General features: G+C 42.0%; 3 protein-coding genes across 3 annotated transcripts; all 3 read right to left on the bottom strand.

Moving 5' to 3' along the window:
- LOC130164446 (mucin-2-like) lies at nucleotides 1-1,958 on the bottom strand (the record flags this gene model as incomplete). Its single annotated transcript, XM_056369192.1, has 1 exon — nucleotides 1-1,958. A coding segment is annotated over exon 1 (1,545 nt), but the record flags the coding sequence as incomplete, so codon positions are not given.
- A 4,834-nt stretch (nucleotides 1,959-6,792) lies between these two features.
- Nucleotides 6,793-10,151, bottom strand: LOC130164877 (salivary glue protein Sgs-3-like; the record flags this gene model as incomplete). The annotated part of the gene is made up of 3 exons (XM_056369869.1): nucleotides 10,138-10,151; nucleotides 9,963-9,973; nucleotides 6,793-7,520 (listed from the first exon to the last, which is right to left on the bottom strand). Coding segments are annotated over exons 1-3 (753 nt in total), but the record flags the coding sequence as incomplete, so codon positions are not given.
- A 2,091-nt stretch (nucleotides 10,152-12,242) lies between these two features.
- LOC130164876 (salivary glue protein Sgs-3-like) lies at nucleotides 12,243-19,900 on the bottom strand. Its single transcript, XM_056369867.1, has 3 exons — nucleotides 19,858-19,900; nucleotides 12,633-13,523; nucleotides 12,243-12,250 (listed from the first exon to the last, which is right to left on the bottom strand). The coding sequence occupies exons 1-3, from the start codon at nucleotides 19,898-19,900 to the stop codon at nucleotides 12,243-12,245; spliced, it is 942 nt and encodes a 313-aa protein (XP_056225842.1).
- Between the last annotated feature and the right edge of the window lie 866 nt (nucleotides 19,901-20,766).

Below are 20,766 nucleotides of genomic sequence, written 5' to 3'. Positions count from 1 at the left end.
TGTTGTATCAGTTGTTGTTGTATCAGTTGTTGTTGGGGCAGTTGTTGTAGCAGTTGTTGTAGTTGGACTAGTTGTAGCAGTTGTAGCTGTTGGAGCAGATGTTGTTATAGCAGCTGTTGTTGGGGCAGTTGTTGTATCAGTTGTTGTTGGGGGAGTTGTAGAAGTTGATGTTTTGGCAGTCGTTGTTGTTGGGACAGTTGTTGTATCAGTTGTTTTTGGGGCAGTTGTTGTAGTAGTTGTTGTTGTGGCAGTCGTTGTTGTTGTGGCAGTCGTTGTTGATGGGGCAGTTGTTGTATCAGTTGTTGTCGTATCAGTTGTTGTTGGGGCAGTTGTTGTAGCAGTTGTTGTTGGGGTAGATGTTTTAGCAGTTGTAGTTGGACTAGTTGTAGCTGTTGGAGCAGATGTTGTTATAGCAGCTGTTGTTGGGGCAGTTGTTGTATCAGTTGTTGTTCTATCAGTTGTTGGGGCATTTGTAGCAGTTGTTGTTTTGGCAGTTGTTGTATCACTTGTTGTTGTATCGGCAGTTGTTGGGGTAGTTGTTGTAGCAGTTGTTGTTGTGGCAGTCATTGTTGTTGAGGCAGATGTATCAGTTGTTGTTGTTGGGACAGTGGTTGTAGCAGTTATTTTTGTATCAGCAGTTGTTGGGGTAGTTGTTGTAGCAGATGTTGTTGTGGCAGTCGTTGTTGTTGGGGCAGTTGTTGTATCAGTTGTTGGGGCAGTTGTTGTAGCAGTTGTTGTTGGGACAGTTGTTGTATCACTTGTTGTTGTATCATTTGTTGTTGGGGCCGTTGTAGCAGTTGTTGTTGGGGCAGTTGTTGTAGCAGTTTTCGTAGTTGGACTAGTTGTTGTAGCAGTTGTAGTTGTTGGAGCAGTTGTTGTAGTTGATGCAGTTGTTGTAGCAGTTGTTGTTATGGCAGTCGTTGTTGTTGGGGCAGTTGTTTTATCAGTTGTTGTTGTTTCAGTTGTTGGGGCAGTTGTTCTAGCAGTTGTTGTTCGGACAGTTGTTGTATCACTTCTTGTTGTATCAGCAGTTGTTGGGGTAGTTGTTGTAGCAGTTGTTGTTGTGGCAGTCGTTGTCGTTGGGGCAGTTGTATCAGTTGTTGTTGTATTAGTTGTTGGGGCAGTTGTTTTAGCAGTTGTTGTTGGGGTAGTTGTTGTTGTGTCAGTTGTTGTAGCAGTTGTTGTAGTTGATGCAGTTGTTGTAGCAGTTGTTGTTGTGGCAGTCGTTGTTGTTTGGGCAGTTGTTGTATCAGTTGTTGTTGTATCAGTTGTTGGGGCAGTTGTTGTAGCATTTGATGTTGGGGCAGTTGTTGTTGTATCAGTTGTTGTTGGGGCAGTTGTTGTAGCAGTTGTTATAGTTGGACTAGTTGTAGCAGTTGTAGTTGTTGGAGCAGATGTTGTTATAGCAGCTGTTGTTAGGGTAGTTGTTGTATCAGTTGTTGGGGAAGTTGTAACAGTTGTTGTTTGGGCAGTTGTTGTATCACTTGTTGTTGTATCAGCAGTTGTTGGGGTAGTTGTTGTAGCAGTTGTTGTTGTGGCAGTCATTGTTGGGGTAGTTGTTGTATCAGTTGTTGGGGCAGTTGTTGTAGCAGTTGTTGTTGGGGCAGTTGTTGTAGAAGATGATGTTGTGGCAGTCGTTGTTGTTGGGACAGTTGTTGTAGCAGTTGTTTTTGGGGCAGTTGTTGTACTAGTTGTTGTGGCAGTCGTTGTTGTTGGGGCAGTTGTTGTATCACTTTTTGTTTTATTAGCAGTTGTTGGGGTAGTTGTTGTAGCAGATGTTGTTGTGGCAGTCGTTGTTGTTGGGGCAGTTGTTGTATCAGTTGTTGATGTTTCAGTTGTTGGGGCAGTTGTTCTAGCAGTTGTTGTTGGGACAGTTGTTGTATCACTTGTTGTTGTATCAATAGTTATTGAGGTAGTTGTTGTAGCAGTTGTTGTTGTGGCAGTTGTTGTATCACTTGTTGTTGTATCAGCAGTTGTTGGGGTAGTTGTTGTAGCAGTTGTTGTTGTGGCAGTCGTTGTTGTTAGGGCAGTTGTATCAGTTGTTGTTGTATGAGTTGTTGGGGCAGTTGTTTTAGCAGTTGTTGTTGGGGTAGTTGTTGTTGGGTCAGTTGTTGTATCAGTTGTTGTAGTTGATGCAGTTGTTGTATCAGTTGTTGTTGTGGCAGTCGTTGTTGGGGCAGTTGTTGTATCAGTTGTTGTTGTATCAGTTTTTAGGGCAGTTGTTGTAGAAGTTGACTTTGTGGCAGTCGTTGTTGGGACAGTTGTTGTAGCAGTTGTTTTTGTAGTAGTTGTTGTTGTGGCAGTCGTTGTTGTTGGGGCAGTTGTTGTATCAATTGTTGATGTTTCAGTTGTTGGGGCAGTTGTTGTATCACTTGTTGTTGTATCAATAGTTATTGGGGTAGTTGTTGTAGCAGTTGTTGTTGTGGCAGTTGTATCAGTATTTGTTGTATGAGTTGTTGGGGCACTTGTTCTAGCAGTTGTTGTTGGGACAGTTGTTGTATCACTTGTTGTTGTATCAGCAGTTGTTGGGGTAGTTGTTGTAGCAGTTGTTGTTGTGGCAGTCGTTGTTGTTGGGGCAGTTGTATCAGTTGTTGTTGTATGAGTTGTTGGGGCAGTTGTTTTAGCAGTTGTTGTTGGGGTAGTTGTTGTTGGGTCAGTTGTTGTAGCAGTTGTTGTAGTTGATGCAGTTGTTGTATCAGTTGTTGTTGTGGCAGTTGTTGGGGCAGTTGTTGTAGCAGTTGATATTGGGGCAGTTGTTGTATCAGTTGTTGTTGGGGCAGTTGTTGTAGCAGTTGTTGTAGTTGGACTAGTTGTAGCAGTTGTAGTTGTTGGAGCAGATGTTGTTATAGCAGCTGTTGTTGTAGCAGTTGTTGTATCAGTTGTTGTTGTATCATTTGTTGGGGCAGTTGTATCAGCAGTTGGTGGCGTAGTTGTTGTAACAGTTGTTGTTGTGGCAGTCGATAGGGCAGTTGTTGTATCAGTTGTTGTTGTATCAGTTGTTGGGGCAGTTGTTGTAGCAGTTGTTGTTGGGGCAGTTGTTGTAGAGGTTGATGTTGTGGCAGTCGTTATTGTTGGGACAGTTGTTGTAGCAGTTGTTTTTTGGGCAGTTGTTGTAGTAGTTGTTGTTGTGGCAGTCGTTGTTGTTGGGGCAGTTGTTGTATCACTTGTAGTTGTATCAGCAGTTGTTGGGGTAGTTGTAGCAGATGTTGTTGTGGCAGTCGTTGTTGTTGGGGAAGTTGTTGTATCAGTTGTTGGGGCAGTTGATGTAGGAGTTGATGTTGGGGCAGTTGTTGTATCACTTGTTGTTGTATCAGTTGTTGTTGTATCAGTTTTTGGGGCAGTTGTTGTTGGGGTATTTGTTGTAGCAGTTGTAGGTGGACTAGTTGTAGCTGTTGGAGCCGATGTTGTTATAGCAGCATTTGTTGGGGCAGTTGTTGTATCAGTTCTTGTTGTATCAGTTGTTGGGGCAGTTGTAGCAGTTGTTGTTTGGGCAGTTGTTGTACTACTTGTTGTTGTATCAGCAGTTGTTGGGGTAGTTGTTGTAGCAGTTGTTGTTGTGGCAGTCGTTGTTGTTGGGGCAGTTGTTGTATCAGTTGTTGTATCAGTTGTTGGGGCGGTTGTAGCAGTTGTTGTTTGGGCAGTTGTTGTACTACTTGTTGTTGTATCAGCAGTTGTTGGGGTAGTTGTTGTAGCAGTTGTTGTTATGGCAGTCGTTGTTGGGGCAGTTGTTGTATCAGTTGTTGGGGCAGTTGTTGTAGCAGTTGTTGTAGAAGTTGATGTTGTGGCATTCGTTGTTGTTGGGACAGTTGTTGTAGCAGATGTTTTTGGGGCAGTTGTTGTAGCAGATGTTGTTGGGGCAGTTGTTGTATCACTTGATGTTGTATCAGTTGTTGTTGGGGCAGTTGTAGCAGTTGTTGTTGGGGCAGTTGTTGTATCACTTGTTGTTGTATCAGCAGTTGTTGGGGTAGTTGTTGTAGCAGATGTTGTTGTGGCAGTCGTTGTTGTTGGGGCAGTTGTTGTATCACTTGTTGTATCACTTGTTGGGGCAGTTGTTGTAGCAGTTGTTGTTGGGGCAGTTGTTGTAGAAGTTGATGTTGTGGCAGTCGTTGTTGGGACAGTTGTTGTAGCAGTTGTTTTTGGGGCAGTTGTTGTAATAGTTGTTGTTGTGGTAGTCGTTGTTTTTGGGGCAGTTGTTGTATCACTTGTTGTTTTATCAGTTTTTGGGACAGTTGTAGCAGTTGTTGTTGGGGCAGTTGTTGTATCAGTTGTTGTTTTATCAGTTGTTGGGGCAGTTGTTGTAGCAGTTGTTGTTCGGGCAGTTGTTGCATCACTTGTTGTTGTATCAGTTGTTGTTGGGGCAGTTGTAGCAGTTGTTGTTGGGGCAGTTGTAGCAGTTTTTGTAGGTGGACTAGTTGTTGTAGCAGTTGTAGTTGTTGGAGCAGTTGATGTAGTTGATGCAGTTGTTGTAGCAGTTGTTGTTTTATCAGTTTTTGGGGCAGTTGTTGTAGAAGTTGATGTTGTGGCAGTCGTTGTTGTTGGTACAGTTGTTGTATCACTTGTTGGGGCAGTTGTTGTAGCAGTTGATGTTGTGGCAGTCGTTGTTGGTACAGTTGTTGTATCAGTTGTTGTATCACTTATTGGGGTAGTTGTTGTAGCAGATGTTGTTGTGGCAGTCGTTATTGTTGGGGCAGTTGTTGTATCAGTTGTTGTATCACTTGTTGGGGCAGTTGTTGTAGCAGTTGTTGTTGGGGCAGTTGTTGTAATAGTTGTTGTTGTGGCAGTCGTTGTTGTTGGGGCAGTTGTTGTATCACTTGTTGTTTTATCAGTTTTTGGGGCAGTTGTTGTAGCAGTTGTTGTTGGGGCAGTTGTTGTATCAGTTGTTGTTTTATCAGTTGTTGGGGCAGTTATTGTAGCAGTTGTTGTTGGGGCAGTTGTTGTAGCAGTTTTTGTAGTTGGACTAGTTGTTGTAGCAGTTGTAGTTGTTGGAGCAGTTGATGTAGTTAATGCAGTTGTTGTAGCAGTTTTTGTTGGGGCAGTTGTTGTTGTTGTAGCAGTTGTTGTTTTATCAGTTTTTGGGGCAGTTGTTGTAGAAGTTGATGTTGTGGCAGTCGTTGTTGTTGGTACAGTTGTTGTAGCAGTTGTTTTTGGGGCAGTTGTTGTAGCAGTTGTTGTTGGGGCAGTTGTTGTATCAGTTGTTGTTTTATCAGTTGTTTGGGCAATTGTTGTAGCAGATGTTGTTGGGGCAGTTGTTGTATCACTTGATGTTGTATCAGTTGTTGTTGGGGCAGTTGTAGCAGTTGTTGTTGGGGCAGTTGTTGTAGTTGATGCAGTTGTTTTAGCAGTTATTGTTGTGGCAGTCGTTGTGGTTGGGGCAGTTGTTGTATCAGTTGTTGTTTTATCAGTTGTTGGGGCAGTTGTTGTAGCAGTTGTTGTTGGGGCAGTTGTTGTAGCAGATGTTGTTGTGGCAGTCGTTATTGTTGGGGCAGTTGTTGTATCAGTTGTTGTATCACTTGTTGGGGAAGTTGTTGTAGCAGTTGATGTTGTGGCAGTCGTTGTTGGTACAGTTGTTGTATCAGTTGTTGTATCACTTGTTGGGGTAGTTGTTGTAGCAGATGTTGTTGTGGCAGTCGTTATTGTTGGGGCAGTTGTTGTATCAGTTGTTGTATCACTTGTTGGGGCAGTTGTTGTAGCAGTTGTTGTTGGGGCAGTTGTTGTAGAAGTTGATGTTGTGGCAGTCGTTGTTGTTGGGGCAGTTGTTGTATCACTTGTTGTTTTATCAGTTTTTGGGGCAGTTGTTGTAGAAGTTGATGTTGTGGCAGTCGTTGTTGGTACAGTTGTTGTAGCAGTTGTTTTTGGGGCAGTTGTTGTAGTAGTTGTTGTTGTGGCAATCGTTGTTGTTGGGGCAGTTGTTGTATCACTTGTTGTTTTATCAGTTTTTGAGGCAGTTGTTGTAGCAGTTGTTGTTGGGGCAGTTGTTGTATCAGTTGTTGTTTTATCAGTTGTTGGGGCAGTTGTTGTAGCAGTTGTTGATGGGGCAGTTGTTGTAGAACTTGATGTTGTGGCAGTCGTTGTTGTTGGGGCAGTTGTATCGGTTGTTGTTGTATCAGTTGTTGGGGTTGTTGTTGGGGCAGTTGTTGTAGAAGTTGATTTTGGGGCATTTGTTGTAGTAGTTGTTGTTGTGACAGTTGTTGTTTTTGGGGCAGTTGTTGTATCACTTGTTGTTGTATCAGCAGTTGTTGGGGTAGTTGTTGTAGCAGATGTTGTTGTGGCATTCGTTATTGTTGGGGCAGTTGTTGTATCAGTTGTTGTATCACTTGTTGGGGCAGTTGTTGTAGCAGTTGATGTTGTGGCAGTCGTTGTTGTTGGGACAGTTGTTGTAGCAGTTGTTTTTGGGGCAGTTGTTGTAATAGTTGTTGTGGCAGTCGTTGTTGGGGCAGTTGTTATAGAAGTTGATGTTGTGACAGTTGTTGTTGTGGCAGTTGTTGTATCAGTTGTTGTTGTATCAGTTGTTGGGGCAGTTGTTGTTGGGACAGTTGTTGTAGCAGTTGTTTTTGGGGCAGTTGTTGTAGTAGTTGTTGTGGCAGTCGTTGTTGGGGTAGTTATTGTATCACTTGTTGTTGTATCAGCAGTTGTTGGGGTAGTTGTTGTAGCAGATGTTGTTGGGGCAGTTGTTGTATCAGTTGTTGGGGCAGTTGTTGTAGCAGTTGTTGTTGTGGCAGTCGTTGTTGTTGGGGCAGTTGTTGTATCACTTGTTGTTTTATCAGTTTTTGGGGCAGTTGTTTTAGCAGTTGTTGTTGGGGCAGTTGTATCAGTTGTTGTTTTATCAGTTGTTGGGGCAATTGTTGTAGCAGATGTTGTTGGGGCAGTTGTTGTATCAGTTGTTGTTGGGGCAGTTGTAGCAGTTGTTGTTGGGGCAGTTGTTGTAGCAGTTGTTGTTTTATCAGTTGTTGGGGCAGTTATTGTAGCAGTTGTTGTTGGGGCAGTTGTTGTAGAAGTTGATGTTGTGGCAGTCGTTGTTGTTGGGGCAGTTGTATCAGTTGTTGTTGGGGCAGTTGTTGTAGCAGTTTTTGTAGTTGGACTAGTTGTTGTAGCAGTTGTAGTTGTTGGAGCAGTTGATGTAGTTGATGCAGTTGTTGTAGCAGTTGTTGTTGTGGCAGTCGTTGTTGGGACAGTTGTTGTAGCAGTTGTTGTTGGGGCAGTTCTTGTAGAAGTTGATGTTGTGGCAGTCTTTGTTGTTGGGGCAGTTGTATCAGTTGTTGTTGGCGCAGTTGTTGTAGCAGTTTTTGTAGTTGGACTAGTTGTTGTAGCAGTTGTAGTTGTTGGAGCAGTTGATGTAGTTGATGCAGTTGTTGTTGTGGCAGTCGTTGTTGTTGGGACAGTTGTTGTAGCAGCTGTTTTTGGGGCAGTTGTTGTAATAGTTGTTGTTGTGGCAGTCGTTGTTGTTGGGGCAGTTGTTGTATCACTTGTTGTTTTATCAGTTTTTGGGGCAGTTGTTGTAGCAGTTGTTGTTGGGGCAGTTGTTGTATCACTTGTTGTTTTATCAGTTGTTGGGGCAGTTATTGTAGCAGTTGTTGTTGGGGCAGTTGTTGCATCACTTGTTGTTGTATCAGTTGTTGGGGCAGTTGTAGCAGTTGTTGTTGGGGCAGTTGTTGTAGCAGTTTTTGTAGTTGGACTAGTTGTTGTAGCAGTTGTAGTTGTTGGAGCAGTTGATGTAGTTGATGCAGTTGTTGTAGCAGTTGTTGTAGCAGTTGTTGTTGTGGCAGTCGTTGTTGTTGGGGCAGTTGTTGTATCAGTTGTTGTTGTATCAGTTGTTGGGGCAGTTGTTGTTGTTGGGGCAGTTGTTGTAGCAGTTTTTGTAGTTGGACTAGTTGTTGTAGCAGTTGTAGTTGTTGAAGCAGTTGTTGTAGTTGATGCAGTTGTTTTAGCAGTTGTTGTTGTGGCAGTCGTTGTTGTTGGGGCAGTTGTTGTAGCAGTTGTTGTTGGGGCAGTTGTTGTATCAGTTGTTGTTTTATCAGTTGTTGGGGCAGTTATTGTAGCAGTTGTTGTTGGGGCAGTTGTTGCATCACTTGTTGTTGTATCAGTTGTTGTTGGGGCAGTTGTAGCAGTTGTTGTTGGGGCAGTTGTTGTAGCAGTTTTTGTAGTTGGACTAGTTGTTGTAGCAGTTGTAGTTGTTGAAGCAGTTGTTGTAGTTGATGCAGTTGTTTTAGTAGTTGTTGTTGTTGTTGTGGCAGTCGTTGTTGTTGGGGCAGTTGTTGTATCAGTTGTTGTTTTATCAGTTGTTGGGGCAGTTGTTGTTGTTGTATCACTTGTTGGGGCAGTTGTTGTTGGGGCAGTTGTTGTAGAAGTTGATGTTGTGGCAGTCGTTGTTTTTGGGACAGTTGTTGTAGCAGTTGTTTTTGGGGCAGTTGTTGTAATAGTTGTTGTTGTGGCAGTCGTTGTTGTTGGGGTAGTTGTTGTATCACTTGTTGTTTTATCAGTTTTTGGGGCAGTTGTTGTAGCAGTTGTTGTTGGGGCAGTTGTTGTATCAGTTGTTGTTTTATCAGTTGTTGGGGCAGTTGTTGTAGCAGTTGTTGTTGGGGCAGTTGTTGCATCACTTGTTGTTGTATCAGTTGTTGTTGGGGCAGTTGTAGCAGTTGTTGTTGGGGCAGTTGTAGCAGTTTTTGTAGTTGGACTAGTTGTTGTAGCAGTTGTAGTTGTTGGAGCAGTTGATGCAGTTGATGCAGTTGTTGTAGCAGTTGTTGTTGGGGCAGTTGTTGTTGTATCAGTTGTTGGGGCAGTTGTTGTTGTTGGGGCACTTGTTGTATCACTTATTGTTTTATCAGTTTTTGGGGCAGTTGTTGTAGAAGTTGATGTTGTGGCAGTCGTTGTTGTTGGTACAGTTGTTGTAGCAGTTGTTTTTGGGGCAGTTGTTGTAGTAGTTGTTGTTGTGGCAGTCGTTGTTGTTGGGGCAGTTGTTGTATCAGTTGTTGTTGTATCAGTTGTTGGGGCAGTTGTTGTTGTTGGGGCAGTTGTTGTAGCAGTTTTTGTAGTTGGACTAGTTGTTGTAGCAGTTGTAGTTGTTGAAGCAGTTGTTGTAGTTGATGCAGTTGTTTTAGCAGTTGTTGTTGTGGCAGTCGTTGTTGTTGGGGCAGTTGTTGTAGCAGTTGTTGTTGGGGCAGTTGTTGTATCAGTTGTTGTTTTATCAGTTGTTGGGGCAGTTATTGTAGCAGTTGTTGTTGGGGCAGTTGTTGCATCACTTGTTGTTGTATCAGTTGTTGTTGGGGCAGTTGTAGCAGTTGTTGTTGGGGCAGTTGTTGTAGCAGTTTTTGTAGTTGGACTAGTTGTTGTAGCAGTTGTAGTTGTTGAAGCAGTTGTTGTAGTTGATGCAGTTGTTTTAGCAGTTGTTGTTGTGGCAGTCGTTGTTGTTGGGGCAGTTGTTGTATCAGTTGTTGTTTTATCAGTTGTTGGGGCAGTTGTTGTTGTTGTATCACTTGTTGGGGCAGTTGTTGTTGGGGCAGTTGTTGTAGAAGTTGATGTTGTGGCAGTCGTTGTTTTTGGGACAGTTGTTGTAGCAGTTGTTTTTGGGGCAGTTGTTGTAATAGTTGTTGTTGTGGCAGTCGTTGTTGTTGGGGTAGTTGTTGTATCACTTGTTGTTTTATCAGTTTTTGGGGCAGTTGTTGTAGCAGTTGTTGTTGGGGCAGTTGTTGTATCAGTTGTTGTTTTATCAGTTGTTGGGGCAGTTGTTGTAGCAGTTGTTGTTGGGGCAGTTGTTGCATCACTTGTTGTTGTATCAATTGTTGTTGGGGCAGTTGTAGCAGTTGTTGTTGGGGCAGTTGTAGCAGTTTTTGTAGTTGGACTAGTTGTTGTAGCAGTTGTAGTTGTTGGAGCAGTTGATGCAGTTGATGCAGTTGTTGTAGCAGTTCTTGTTGTTGGGGCAGTTGTTGTTGTATCAGTTGTTGGGGCAGTTGTTGTTGTTGGGGCACTTGTTGTATCACTTATTGTTTTATCAGTTTTTGGGGCAGTTGTTGTAGAAGTTGATGTTGTGGCAGTCGTTGTTGTTGGTACAGTTGTTGTAGCAGTTGTTTTTGGGGCAGTTGTTGTAGTAGTTGTTATTGTGGCAGTCGTTGTATCAGTTGTTGTTGTATCAGTTGTTGGGGCAGATGTTGTAGCATTTGTTTTTGGGACAGTTGTTGTAGCAGTTGTTTTTGGGGCAGTTGTTGTAGTAGTTGTTGTTGTGGCAGTCGTTGTTGGGGTAGTTATTGTATCACTTGTTGTTGTATCAGCAATTGTTGGGGCAGTTGTTGTATCAGTTGTTGGGGCAGTTGTTGTAGCAGTTGTTGTTTGGGCAGTTGTTGTAGAAGTCGATGTTTTGGCAGTCGTTGTTGTTGGGACAGTTGTTGTAGCAGATGTTTTTGGGGCAGTTGTTGTAGTAGTTGTTGTTGTGGCAGTCGTTGTTGTTGGGACAGTTGTTGTATCACTTATTGTTTTATCAGTTTTTGGGGCAGTTGTTGTAGCAGTTGTTGTTGGGGCAGTTGTTGTATCAGTTGTTGTTTTATCAGTTGTTGGGGCAGTTGTTGTAGCAGTTGTTGTTGGGGCAGTTGTTGTATCAGTTGTTGTTGTATCTGTTGTTGGGGCAGTTGTTGTAGCAGTTGTTGTTGTTGGGGCAGTTGTTGTTGTATCAGTTGTTGGGGAAGTTGTTATTGTTGGGGCAGTTGTTGTATCACTTGTTGTTTTATCAGTTGTTGGGGCAGTTGTTGTAGCAGTTGTTGTTGGGGCAGTTGTTGTATCTGTTGTTGGGGCAGTTGTTGTAGCAGTTGTTGTTGTTGGGGCAGTTGTTGTTGTATCAGTTGTTGGGGCAGTTGTTGTTGTTGTTGGGGCAGTTGTTGTATCACTTGTTGTTTTATCAGTTTTTGGGGCAGTTGTTGTAGTAGTTGTTGTTGTGGCAGTCGTTGTTGTTGGGGCAGTTGTTGTATCACTTGTTGTTTTATCAGTTTTTGGGGCAGTTGTTGTAGCAGTTGTTGTTTTATCAGTTGTTGGGGCAATTGTTGTAGCAGATGTTGTTGGGGCAGTTGTTATATCATTTGATGTTGTATCAGTTGTTTTTGGGGCAGTTGTTGTATCAGTTGTTGTTGGGGCAGTTGTTGTTGTAGCAGTTTTTGTAGTTGGACTAGTTGTTGTAGCAGTTGTAGTTGTTGAAGCAGTTGTTGTAGTTGATGCAGTTGTTTTAGCAGTTGTTGTTGTGGCAGTCGTTGTTGTTGGGGCAGTTGTTGTATCAGTTTTTGTTTTATCAGTTGTTGGGGCAGTTGTTGTAGCAGTTGTTTTTGGGGCAGTTGTTGTAGAAGTTGATGTTGTGGCAGTCGTTGTTGTTGGGGCAGTTGTATCAGTTGTTGTTGTATCAGTTTTTGGGGCAGTTGTTGTAGCAGTTGTTGTTTTATCAGTTGTTGGGGCAATTGTTGTAGCAGATGTTGTTGGGGCAGTTGTTATATCACTTGATGTTGTATCAGTTGTTTTTGGGGCAGTTGTAGCAGTTGTTGTTGGGGCAGTTGTTGTAGCAGTTTTTGTAGTTGGACTAGTTGTTGTAGCAGTTGTAGTTGTGGCAGTCGTTGTTGTTGGGGCAGTTGTTGTATAAGTTTTTGTTTTATCAGTTGTTGGGGCAGTTGTTGTAGCAGTTGTTTTTGGGGCAGTTGTTGTAGAAGTTGATGTTGTGGCAGTCGTTGTTGTTGGGGCAGTTGTATCAGTTGTTGTTGTATCAGTTGTTGGGGTTGTTGTTGGGGCAGTTGTTGTAGAAGTTGATTTTGGGGCAGTTGTTGTAGTAGTTGTTGTGACAGTTGTTGTTTTTGGGGCAGTTGTTGTATCACTTGTTGTTGTATCAGCAATTGTTGGGGTAGTTGTTGTGGCAATAGTTGTTGTTGGGGCAGTTGTTGTATCAGTTGTTGGGGCAGTTGTTGTAGCAGTTGTAGTTGTTGAAGCAGTTGTTGTAGTTGATGCAGTTGTTTTAGCAGTTGTTGTTGTGGCAGTCGTTGTTGTTGGGGCAGTTGTTGTATCAGTTTTTGTTTTATCAGTTGTTGGGGCAGTTGTTGTAGCAGTTGTTTTTGGGGCAGTTGTTGTAGAAGTTGATGTTGTGGCAGTCGTTGTTGTTGGGGCAGTTGTATCAGTTGTTGTTGTATCAGTTTTTGGGGCAGTTGTTGTTGGGGCAGTTGTAGCAGTTTTTGTTTTATCAGTTGTTGGGGCAATTGTTGTAGCAGATGTTGTTGGGGCAGTTGTTATATCACTTGATGTTGTATCAGTTGTTTTTGGGGCAGTTGTAGCAGTTGTTGTTGGGGCAGTTGTTGTAGCAGTTTTTGTAGTTGGACTAGTTGTTGTAGCAGTTGTAGTTGTGGCAGTCGTTGTTGTTGGGGCAGTTGTTGTATAAGTTTTTGTTTTATCAGTTGTTGGGGCAGTTGTTGTAGCAGTTGTTTTTGGGGCAGTTGTTGTAGAAGTTGATGTTGTGGCAGTCGTTGTTGTTGGGGCAGTTGTATCAGTTGTTGTTGTATCAGTTGTTGGGGTTGTTGTTGGGGCAGTTGTTGTAGCAGTTGTTGTAGCAGTTGTTTTTGGGGCAGTTGTTGTAGTAGTTGTTGTGACAGTTGTTGTTTTTGGGGCAGTTGTTGTATCACTTGTTGTTGTATCAGCAATTGTTGGGGTAGTTGTTGTGGCAATAGTTGTTGTTGGGGCAGTTGTTGTATCAGTTGTTGGGGCAGTTGTTGTAGCAGTTGTAGTTGTTGAAGCAGTTGTTGTAGTTGATGCAGTTGTTTTAGCAGTTGTTGTTGTGGCAGTCGTTGTTGTTGGGGCAGTTGTTGTATCAGTTTTTGTTTTATCAGTTGTTGGGGCAGTTGTTGTAGCAGTTGTTTTTGGGGCAGTTGTTGTAGAAGTTGATGTTGTGGCAGTCGTTGTTGTTGGGGCAGTTGTATCAGTTGTTGTTGTATCAGTTTTTGGGGCAGTTGTTGTAGCAGTTGTTGTTTTATCAGTTGTTGGGGCAATTGTTGTAGCAGATGTTGTTGGGGCAGTTGTTATATCATTTGATGTTGTATCAGTTGTTTTTGGGGCAGTTGTAGCAGTTGTTGTTGGGGCAGTTGTTGTAGCAGTTTTTGTAGTTGGACTAGTTGTTGTAGCAGTTGTAGTTGTTGAAGCAGTTGTTGTAGTTGATGCAGTTGTTTTAGCAGTTGTTGTTGTGGCAGTCGTTGTTGTTGGGGCAGTTGTTGTATCAGTTTTTGTTTTATCAGTTGTTGGGGCAGTTGTTGTAGCAGTTGTTTTTGGGGCAGTTGTTGTAGAAGTTGATGTTGTGGCAGTCGTTGTTGTTGGGGCAGTTGTATCAGTTGTTGTTGTATCAGTTTTTGGGGCAGTTGTTGTAGCAGTTGTTGTTTTATCAGTTGTTGGGGCAATTGTTGTAGCAGATGTTGTTGGGGCAGTTGTTATATCACTTGATGTTGTATCAGTTGTTTTTGGGGCAGTTGTAGCAGTTGTTGTTGGGGCAGTTGTTGTAGCAGTTTTTGTAGTTGGACTAGTTGTTGTAGCAGTTGTTGTTGTGGCAGTTGTTGTTGTTGTTGGGGCAGTTGTTGTATAAGTTTTTGTTTTATCAGTTGTTGGGGCAGTTGTTGTAGCAGTTGTTTTTGGGGCAGTTGTTGTAGAAGTTGATGTTGTGGCAGTCGTTGTTGTTGGGGCAGTTGTATCAGTTGTTGTTGTATCAGTTGTTGGGGTTGTTGTTGGGGCAGTTGTTGTAGAAGTTGATTTTGGGGCAGTTGTTGTAGTAGTTGTTGTGACAGTTGTTGTTTTTGGGGCAGTTGTTGTATCACTTGTTGTTGTATCAGCAATTGTTGGGGTAGTTGTTGTGGCAATAGTTGTTGTTGGGGCAGTTGTTGTATCAGTTGTTGGGGCAGTTGTTGTAGCAGTTGTTGTTTGGTCAGTTGTTGTAGAAGTCGATGTTTTGGCAGTCGTTGTTGTTGGGACAGTTGTTGTAGCAGATGTTTTTGGGGCAGTTGTTGTAGTAGTTGTTGTTGTGGCAGTCGTTGTTGTTGGGGCAGTTGTTGTATCACTTATTGTTTTATCAGTTTTTGGGGCAGTTGTTGTAGTAGTTGTTGTTGTGGCAGTCGTTGTTGTTGGGGCAGTTGTTGTATCACTTGTTGTTTTATCAGTTTTTGGGGCAGTTGTTGTAGCAGTTGTTGTTTTATCAGTTGTTGGGGCAATTGTTGTAGCAGATGTTGTTGGGGCAGTTGTTATATCACTTGATGTTGTATCAGTTGTTTTTGGGGCAGTTGTAGCAGTTGTTGTTGGGGCAGTTGTTGTAGCAGTTTTTGTAGTTGGACTAGTTGTTGTAGCAGTTGTAGTTGTTGAAGCAGTTGTTGTAGTTGATGCAGTTGTTTTAGCAGTTGTTGTTGTGGCAGTCGTTGTTGTTGGGGCAGTTGTTGTATCAGTTTTTGTTTTATCAGTTGTTGGGGCAGTTGTTGTAGCAGTTGTTTTTGGGGCAGTTGTTGTAGAAGTTGATGTTGTGGCAGTCGTTGTTGTTGGGGCAGTTGTATCAGTTGTTGTTGTATCAGTTGTTGGGGTTGTTGTTGGGGCAGTTGTTGTAGAAGTTGATTTTGGGGCAGTTGTTGTAGTAGTTGTTGTGACAGTTGTTGTTTTTGGGGCAGTTGTTGTATCACTTGTTGTTGTATCAGCAATTGTTGGGGTAGTTGTTGTAGCAGATGTTGTTGTGGCAATAGTTGTTGTTGGGGCAGTTGTTGTATCAGTTGTTGGGGCAGTTGTTGTAGCAGTTGTTGTTTGGTCAGTTGTTGTAGAAGTCGATGTTTTGGCAGTCGTTGTTGTTGGGACAGTTGTTGTAGCAGATGTTTTTGGGGCAGTTGTTGTAGTAGTTGTTGTTGTGGCAGTCGTTGTTGTTGGGGCAGTTGTTGTATCACTTATTGTTTTATCAGTTTTTGGGGCAGTTGTTGTAGTAGTTGTTGTTGTGGCAGTCGTTGTTGTTGGGGCAGTTGTTGTATCACTTGTTGTTTTATCAGTTTTTGGGGCAGTTGTTGTAGCAGTTGTTGTTTTATCAGTTGTTGGGGCAATTGTTGTAGCAGATGTTGTTGGGGCAGTTGTTATATCACTTGATGTTGTATCAGTTGTTTTTGGGGCAGTTGTAGCAGTTGTTGTTGGGGCAGTTGTTGTAGCAGTTTTTGTAGTTGGACTAGTTGTTGTAGCAGTTGTAGTTGTTGAAGCAGTTGTTGTAGTTGATGCAGTTGTTTTAGCAGTTGTTGTTGTGGCAGTCGTTGTTGTTGGGGCAGTTGTTGTATCAGTTTTTGTTTTATCAGTTGTTGGGGCAGTTGTTGTAGCAGTTGTTTTTGGGGCAGTTGTTGTAGAAGTTGATGTTGTGGCAGTCGTTGTTGTTGGGGCAGTTGTATCAGTTGTTGTTGTATCAGTTGTTGGGGTTGTTGTTGGGGCAGTTGTTGTAGAAGTTGATTTTGGGGCAGTTGTTGTAGTAGTTGTTGTGACAGTTGTTGTTTTTGGGGCAGTTGTTGTATCACTTGTTGTTGTATCAGCAATTGTTGGGGTAGTTGTTGTAGCAGATGTTGTTGTGGCAATAGTTGTTGTTGGGGCAGTTGTTGTATCAGTTGTTGGGGCAGTTGTTGTAGCAGTTGTTGTTTGGGCAGTTGTTGTAGAAGTCGATGTTTTGGCAGTCGTTGTTGTTGGGACAGTTGTTGTAGCAGATGTTTTTGGGGCAGTTGTTGTAGTAGTTGTTGTTGTGGCAGTCGTTGTTGTTGGGGCAGTTGTTGTATCACTTATTGTTTTATCAGTTTTTGGGGCAGTTGTTGTAGCAGTTGTTGTTGGGGCAGTTGTTGTTGTATCAGTTGTTGGGGCAGTTGTTGTAGAAGTTGTTTTTGGGGCAGTCGTTGTAGTAGTTGTTGTTGTGACAGTTGTTGTTTTTGGGGTAGTTGTTGTATCACTTGTTGTTGTGACAGTTGTTGTTTTTGGGGCAGTTGTTGTATCACTTGTTGTTGTATCAGCAGTTGTTGGGGTAGTTGTTGTAGCAGATGTTGTTGTGGCATTCGTTATTGTTGGGGCAGTTGTTGTATCAGTTGTTGTATCACTTGTTGGGGCAGTTGTTGTAGCAGTTGTTGTTGGGGCAGTTGTTGTAGAAGTTGATGTTGTGGCAGTCGTTGTTGTTGGGACAGTTGTTGTAGCAGTTGTTTTTGGGGCAGTTGTTATAGCAGCTGTTGTTGTGGCAGTTGTTGTAGCGGTTGTTGTTGTGGTAGTCGTTGTTGGGCCAGTTGTTGTAGGAGTTGTTATAGCAGTTGTTGTGGCAGTTGTAGTTGGTGCAGTTGTTGTAGCAGTTGCACTTGTTTGAGCAGTTGTTGTTGGGGCAGTTATTGTAGTGGTTGTTGTTGTGGCTGGCGTTGTTGTTGGGATAGTTGTTGTTGGGGCAGTTGTAGCAGTTGTAGTTGTTGTAGCAGTTGTTGTAATAGTTGTAGTTTGTGCAGTTGTTGTAGCAGTTGTTGTTGTGGCAGTCGTTTTTGTTGGGACAGTTGTTGTTGGGGCAGTTGTTGTTGGGGCAGTTGTTGTAGCAGTTGTTGTTTTTGGGGCAGTTGTTGCAGCAGTTGTAGTTGTTCGAGCAGTAGTTATAGCAGTCATTGTTGTTGGGGCTGTTGTTGGGGCAGTTGTTGTTGGGGCAGTTGTTGTAGCAGTTGTTGTTGTGGCTGTCGTTGTTTTTTGGACAGTTGTTGTAGCAGTTGTTGTTGGGGCAGTTTTTGTAGCAGTTGTTTTTGGGTCATTTGTTGTAGTAGTTGTTGTTGTGGCAGTTGTTGTATCACTTGTTATTGTATCAGTTGTTGTTGGGGCAGTTGTTGTAGCAGTTGTTGTTGGGGCAGTTGTAGCAGTTGTTGTTGTGGCAGTCGTTGTTGGGGCAGTTGTATCACTTGTTGGTGTATCAGTTGTTGTTGGAGCAGTTGTTGTAGTTGATGCAGTTGTTATAGCAGTTGTTGTAGTGGCAGTCGTTGTTGGGGCAGTTGTTGTATCAGTTGTTGTTGTATCAGTTGTTGGGGCAGTTGTAGCAGTTGTTGTTGGGGCAGTTGTTGTATCAGTTGTTGTTGTATCTGTTGTTGGGGCAGTTTTTGTATCATTTGTTGTTGTATCAGCAGTTGTTGGGGTAGTTGTTGTAGCAGTTGTTGTTGTGGCAGCTGTAGCAGATGTTGTTGTGGCAGTTGTTGTTGTTGGGGCAGTTGTTGTATCATTTGTTCTTGTATCAGTTGTTGGGGCAGTTGTTGTAGAAGTAGATGTTGTGGCAGTCGTTGTTGTTGGGACAGTTGTTGTAGCAGTTGTTTTTCGGGCAGTTGTAGTAGTTGTTGTGGCAGTCGTTGTTGTTGGGGCAGTTGTTGTATCAGTTGTTTTTGGGGCAGTTGTTGTAGCAGTTGTTGTTGGGGCAGTTGTTGTAGCAGTTGTTGTAGTTGATGCAGTTGTTGTAGCAGTTGTTGTTGTGGCAGTCGTTGTTGTTGGGGCAGTTGTTGTATCAGTTGTTGTTTTATCAGTTTTTGGGGCAGTTGTTGTTGCAGTTGTTGTTGGGGCAGTTGTTGTATCACTTGTTGTTGTATCACTTGTTGTTGGGGCAGTTGTTGTAGCAGTTTTTGTAGTTGGACTAGTTGTTGTAGCAGTTGTAGTTGTTGGAGCAGTCGTTGTTGTTGGGGCAGTTGTTGTATCAGTTGTTGTTGTATCAGTTGTTGGGGCAGTTGTTCTAGCAGTTGTTGTTGGGGCAGTTGTTGTATCACTTGTTGTATCAGCAGTTGTTGTATCAGTTGTTGTTGTAGCAGTTGTTGTTGTGGCAGTCGTTGTTGTTGGGGCAGTTGTATCAGTTGTTGTTGTATGAGTTGTAGGGGCAGTTGTTTTAGCAGTTGTTGTCGTTGTGGCAGTCGTTGTTGGGACAGTTGTCATAGTAGTTGTTGTTGGGGCAGTTGTTGTAGGGGTAGTTGTTGTAGCAGTTGTTGTAGTTGGACTAGTTTTTGTAGCAGTTGTAGTTGTTGGAGCAGTTGTTGTTGGGGCAGTTGTTGTAGGGGTAGTTGTTGTAGCAGTTGTTGTAGTTGGACTAGTTTTTGTAGCAGTTGTAGTTGTTGGAGCAGTTGTTGTTGGAGTTGTTCGGGCAGTCGTTGTAGCAGTTGTTGTTGGGGCAGTTGTTTTAGCAGTTATTGTAGCAGTTTTTGTAGTTGATGCATTTGTAGTAGCAGTTGTAGTTGTTGGACCAGTTGTTGTAGCAGTTGTTGTTGTGGCAGTTGTTGTAGCAGTTGTTGTAGTTGGTGCAGTTGTTGTAGCAGTTGTACTTGTTGTAGCAGTTGTTGTCGGAGTTGTTGTGGCAGTTGTTGTAGCAGTTGATTTTTGGGCAGTTGTTGTAGCAGTTGTTGTAGCAGTTTTTCTAGTTGGTGCATTTGTACTAGCAGTTGTAGTTTTTGGACCAGTTGTTTTAGCAGTTGTTGTGGCAGTTGTTGTAGCAGTTGTTGTAGTTGGTGCAGTGTTTGTAGCAGTTGTACTTGTTGAAGCAGTTGTTGTTGTAGCAGTTGTTGTTGGGGCAGTCGTTGTTTTTGTTACAGTTGTTGGTGGGGCAGTTGTTGTAGTTGTTGTAGCAGTTGTTGTTTTGGCAGTTGTTGTTGGGGCAGTTGTTGTAGCAGTTGTTGTTGGGGCATTTGTTATAGCAGTTGTTTTAGTTGGTCCAGTTGTGGTAGCAGTTGTAGTTATTGTAGCAATTGTTGTTGTTGGGGCAGTTGTTGTAGCGGTTGTTGTTGTGGCAGTTGTTGTTGGGGCAGTTGTTCTAGCAGTTGTTGTAGTTGGTGCAGTTGTTGTAGCAGTTGTAGTTGTTGGAGCAGTTGTTGTTATAGCAGTTGTTGTTGGGGCAGTTGTTGTTGGGACAGTTGTTGTTGGGGCAGTTGTTGTTGGGGCAGTTGTTGTAGCAGTTATTGTTGTTGGGGCAGTTGTTATATCAGTTGTAGTTGTTGTAGCATTTGTAGTTGTAGCAGTTGTAGCAGCTGTTGTAGCAGTTGTTGTAGTTTGTGCAGTAGTTTTAGCAGTTGTTGTTGTTCGGGCAGTTGTTGTTGTTGGGGCAGTTGTTGTAGCGGTTGTTGTTGAGGCAGTTGTTGTTGGGACAGTTGTTGGGGCAGTTGTAGTTGTTGGAGCAGTTGTTGTTGTAGCAGTTCTTATAGCAGTTGTTGTTGTTGGGGCAGTTGTTGTAGCAGTTGTTGAGGCAGTTGTTGTAGCACTTGTTGTTCGGGCAGTTGTTGTAGCAGTTGCTGTTGGGGCAGTTGTTGTAGCAGTTGTTTTTGGGGCAGTTGTTTTAGCTGTTGTCGTTGTTGGGGCAGTTGTTTTAGCAGTTTTCGTTGTTGGGGAAGTTGTTTTAGCAGTTATTTTTGTTGGAGCACTTGTTGTTAGGTTATTTGTTGCTGTGGCAGTTTTTGTAGCATTTGTTGTTGTTGGGGCAGTCATTGTTGTAGCAGTTGTTGTTGTTGGAGTAGGTGTTGTACTGTGTGCAGTTGCCAAATGGAAAGCCACTATTGACAATCCTAATTAAGATAGAATCCATGTGAAATATTTTCACTTTTTCACTACATTCATTTACAGGGTACAATACAATGTGAGAATTGTGGATTTATTTCAAATACAAATCTTTTGCTTCACGGAACTTTACGAAGTTAGCCATTGGTGTACTTTAATAGTGGGGTTTTTTTTTCACCCCAAAGTAAAAATGTATTTTATAATAGATCATGATTTAAAGGTGGTGGTTGTTTTTGATACGCAGTCAAGATCTCCTACTTAACTTAATATTTTTTTGTTTTTTTACACATTTTGTCTTATTTTGTTTTAAAACAGTTTTAATACTTAGAATTGGCTTACCTGTTACAATCACGAAGCCTGATATGATCTGTCTGGAACCCATCTTGTCAATGAATCTATGAAATCAACGAAGACACAGTTTCACTCACAGGTGCAGTTCGTCAAAAGATTTTACCTCTCATGTAGCATATTTGTTAATTATTACTTTGTTTGTAATGTTAATATAATGAGCATATAACACATTCAAAAACATCTTTGCAACAAGTAGTCAATTATTACTATGTTTGTACTGTTAATATAATGAGAATATAACACATTTAAAAACATCTTTGCAACAATAATAATTTAATGTGAATAGTTTTTTTCTTCTTTGGTATTGTGTTTCAAATGAAACATAGAAACTTGAAAATAATAATTTACTTAATAATTAGTATGTATTTAATATGCAAATGACTTAATTCGGTATAGGAGTACTTTTAGCCTTAATAACTCATTGTATGTTTTAAATACTTTACTTCCTTACCTATATCTTGATTATACCACTGTGTCACAATGATGTTGATGAAAACAGAGAAAACATGAATGTCTATCACTAATGAATGAATATCACTAACTAGGACACTCTGATGAGTTTTTGTTGATCATTTCAACTTCACACTGAAATTTCCCTTTCCTAATTGTGGTTACAGCAGATACTCTATATTAGCGGTGGACATCTCAAAACCCAACATAATAATTCCATATTTAAGGAATAGAATGAATTTTGATGAAGTGTTTCAAATGCTTTGTTGAGTATGTATAAACCTTATATGCAATAACTGTCAACCAGAAATTTTACAAATCCAAGTTAATGGGGAGATCTTATATTTGAAGGAAAGACCTTATATCGCTTTAAAATACCTCACTTCAGTCTTACTTCAGCAAATACAAGACAAACAATAAGAATCTATTTCAAGTGTTCAGAATTTA

This window comes from Seriola aureovittata, chromosome 23, assembly GCF_021018895.1.
Source record: "Seriola aureovittata isolate HTS-2021-v1 ecotype China chromosome 23, ASM2101889v1, whole genome shotgun sequence".
NCBI classification, from domain to species: Eukaryota; Metazoa; Chordata; class Actinopteri; order Carangiformes; family Carangidae; genus Seriola; species Seriola aureovittata.
This window is presented reverse-complemented; position numbering and strand designations above follow the sequence as displayed.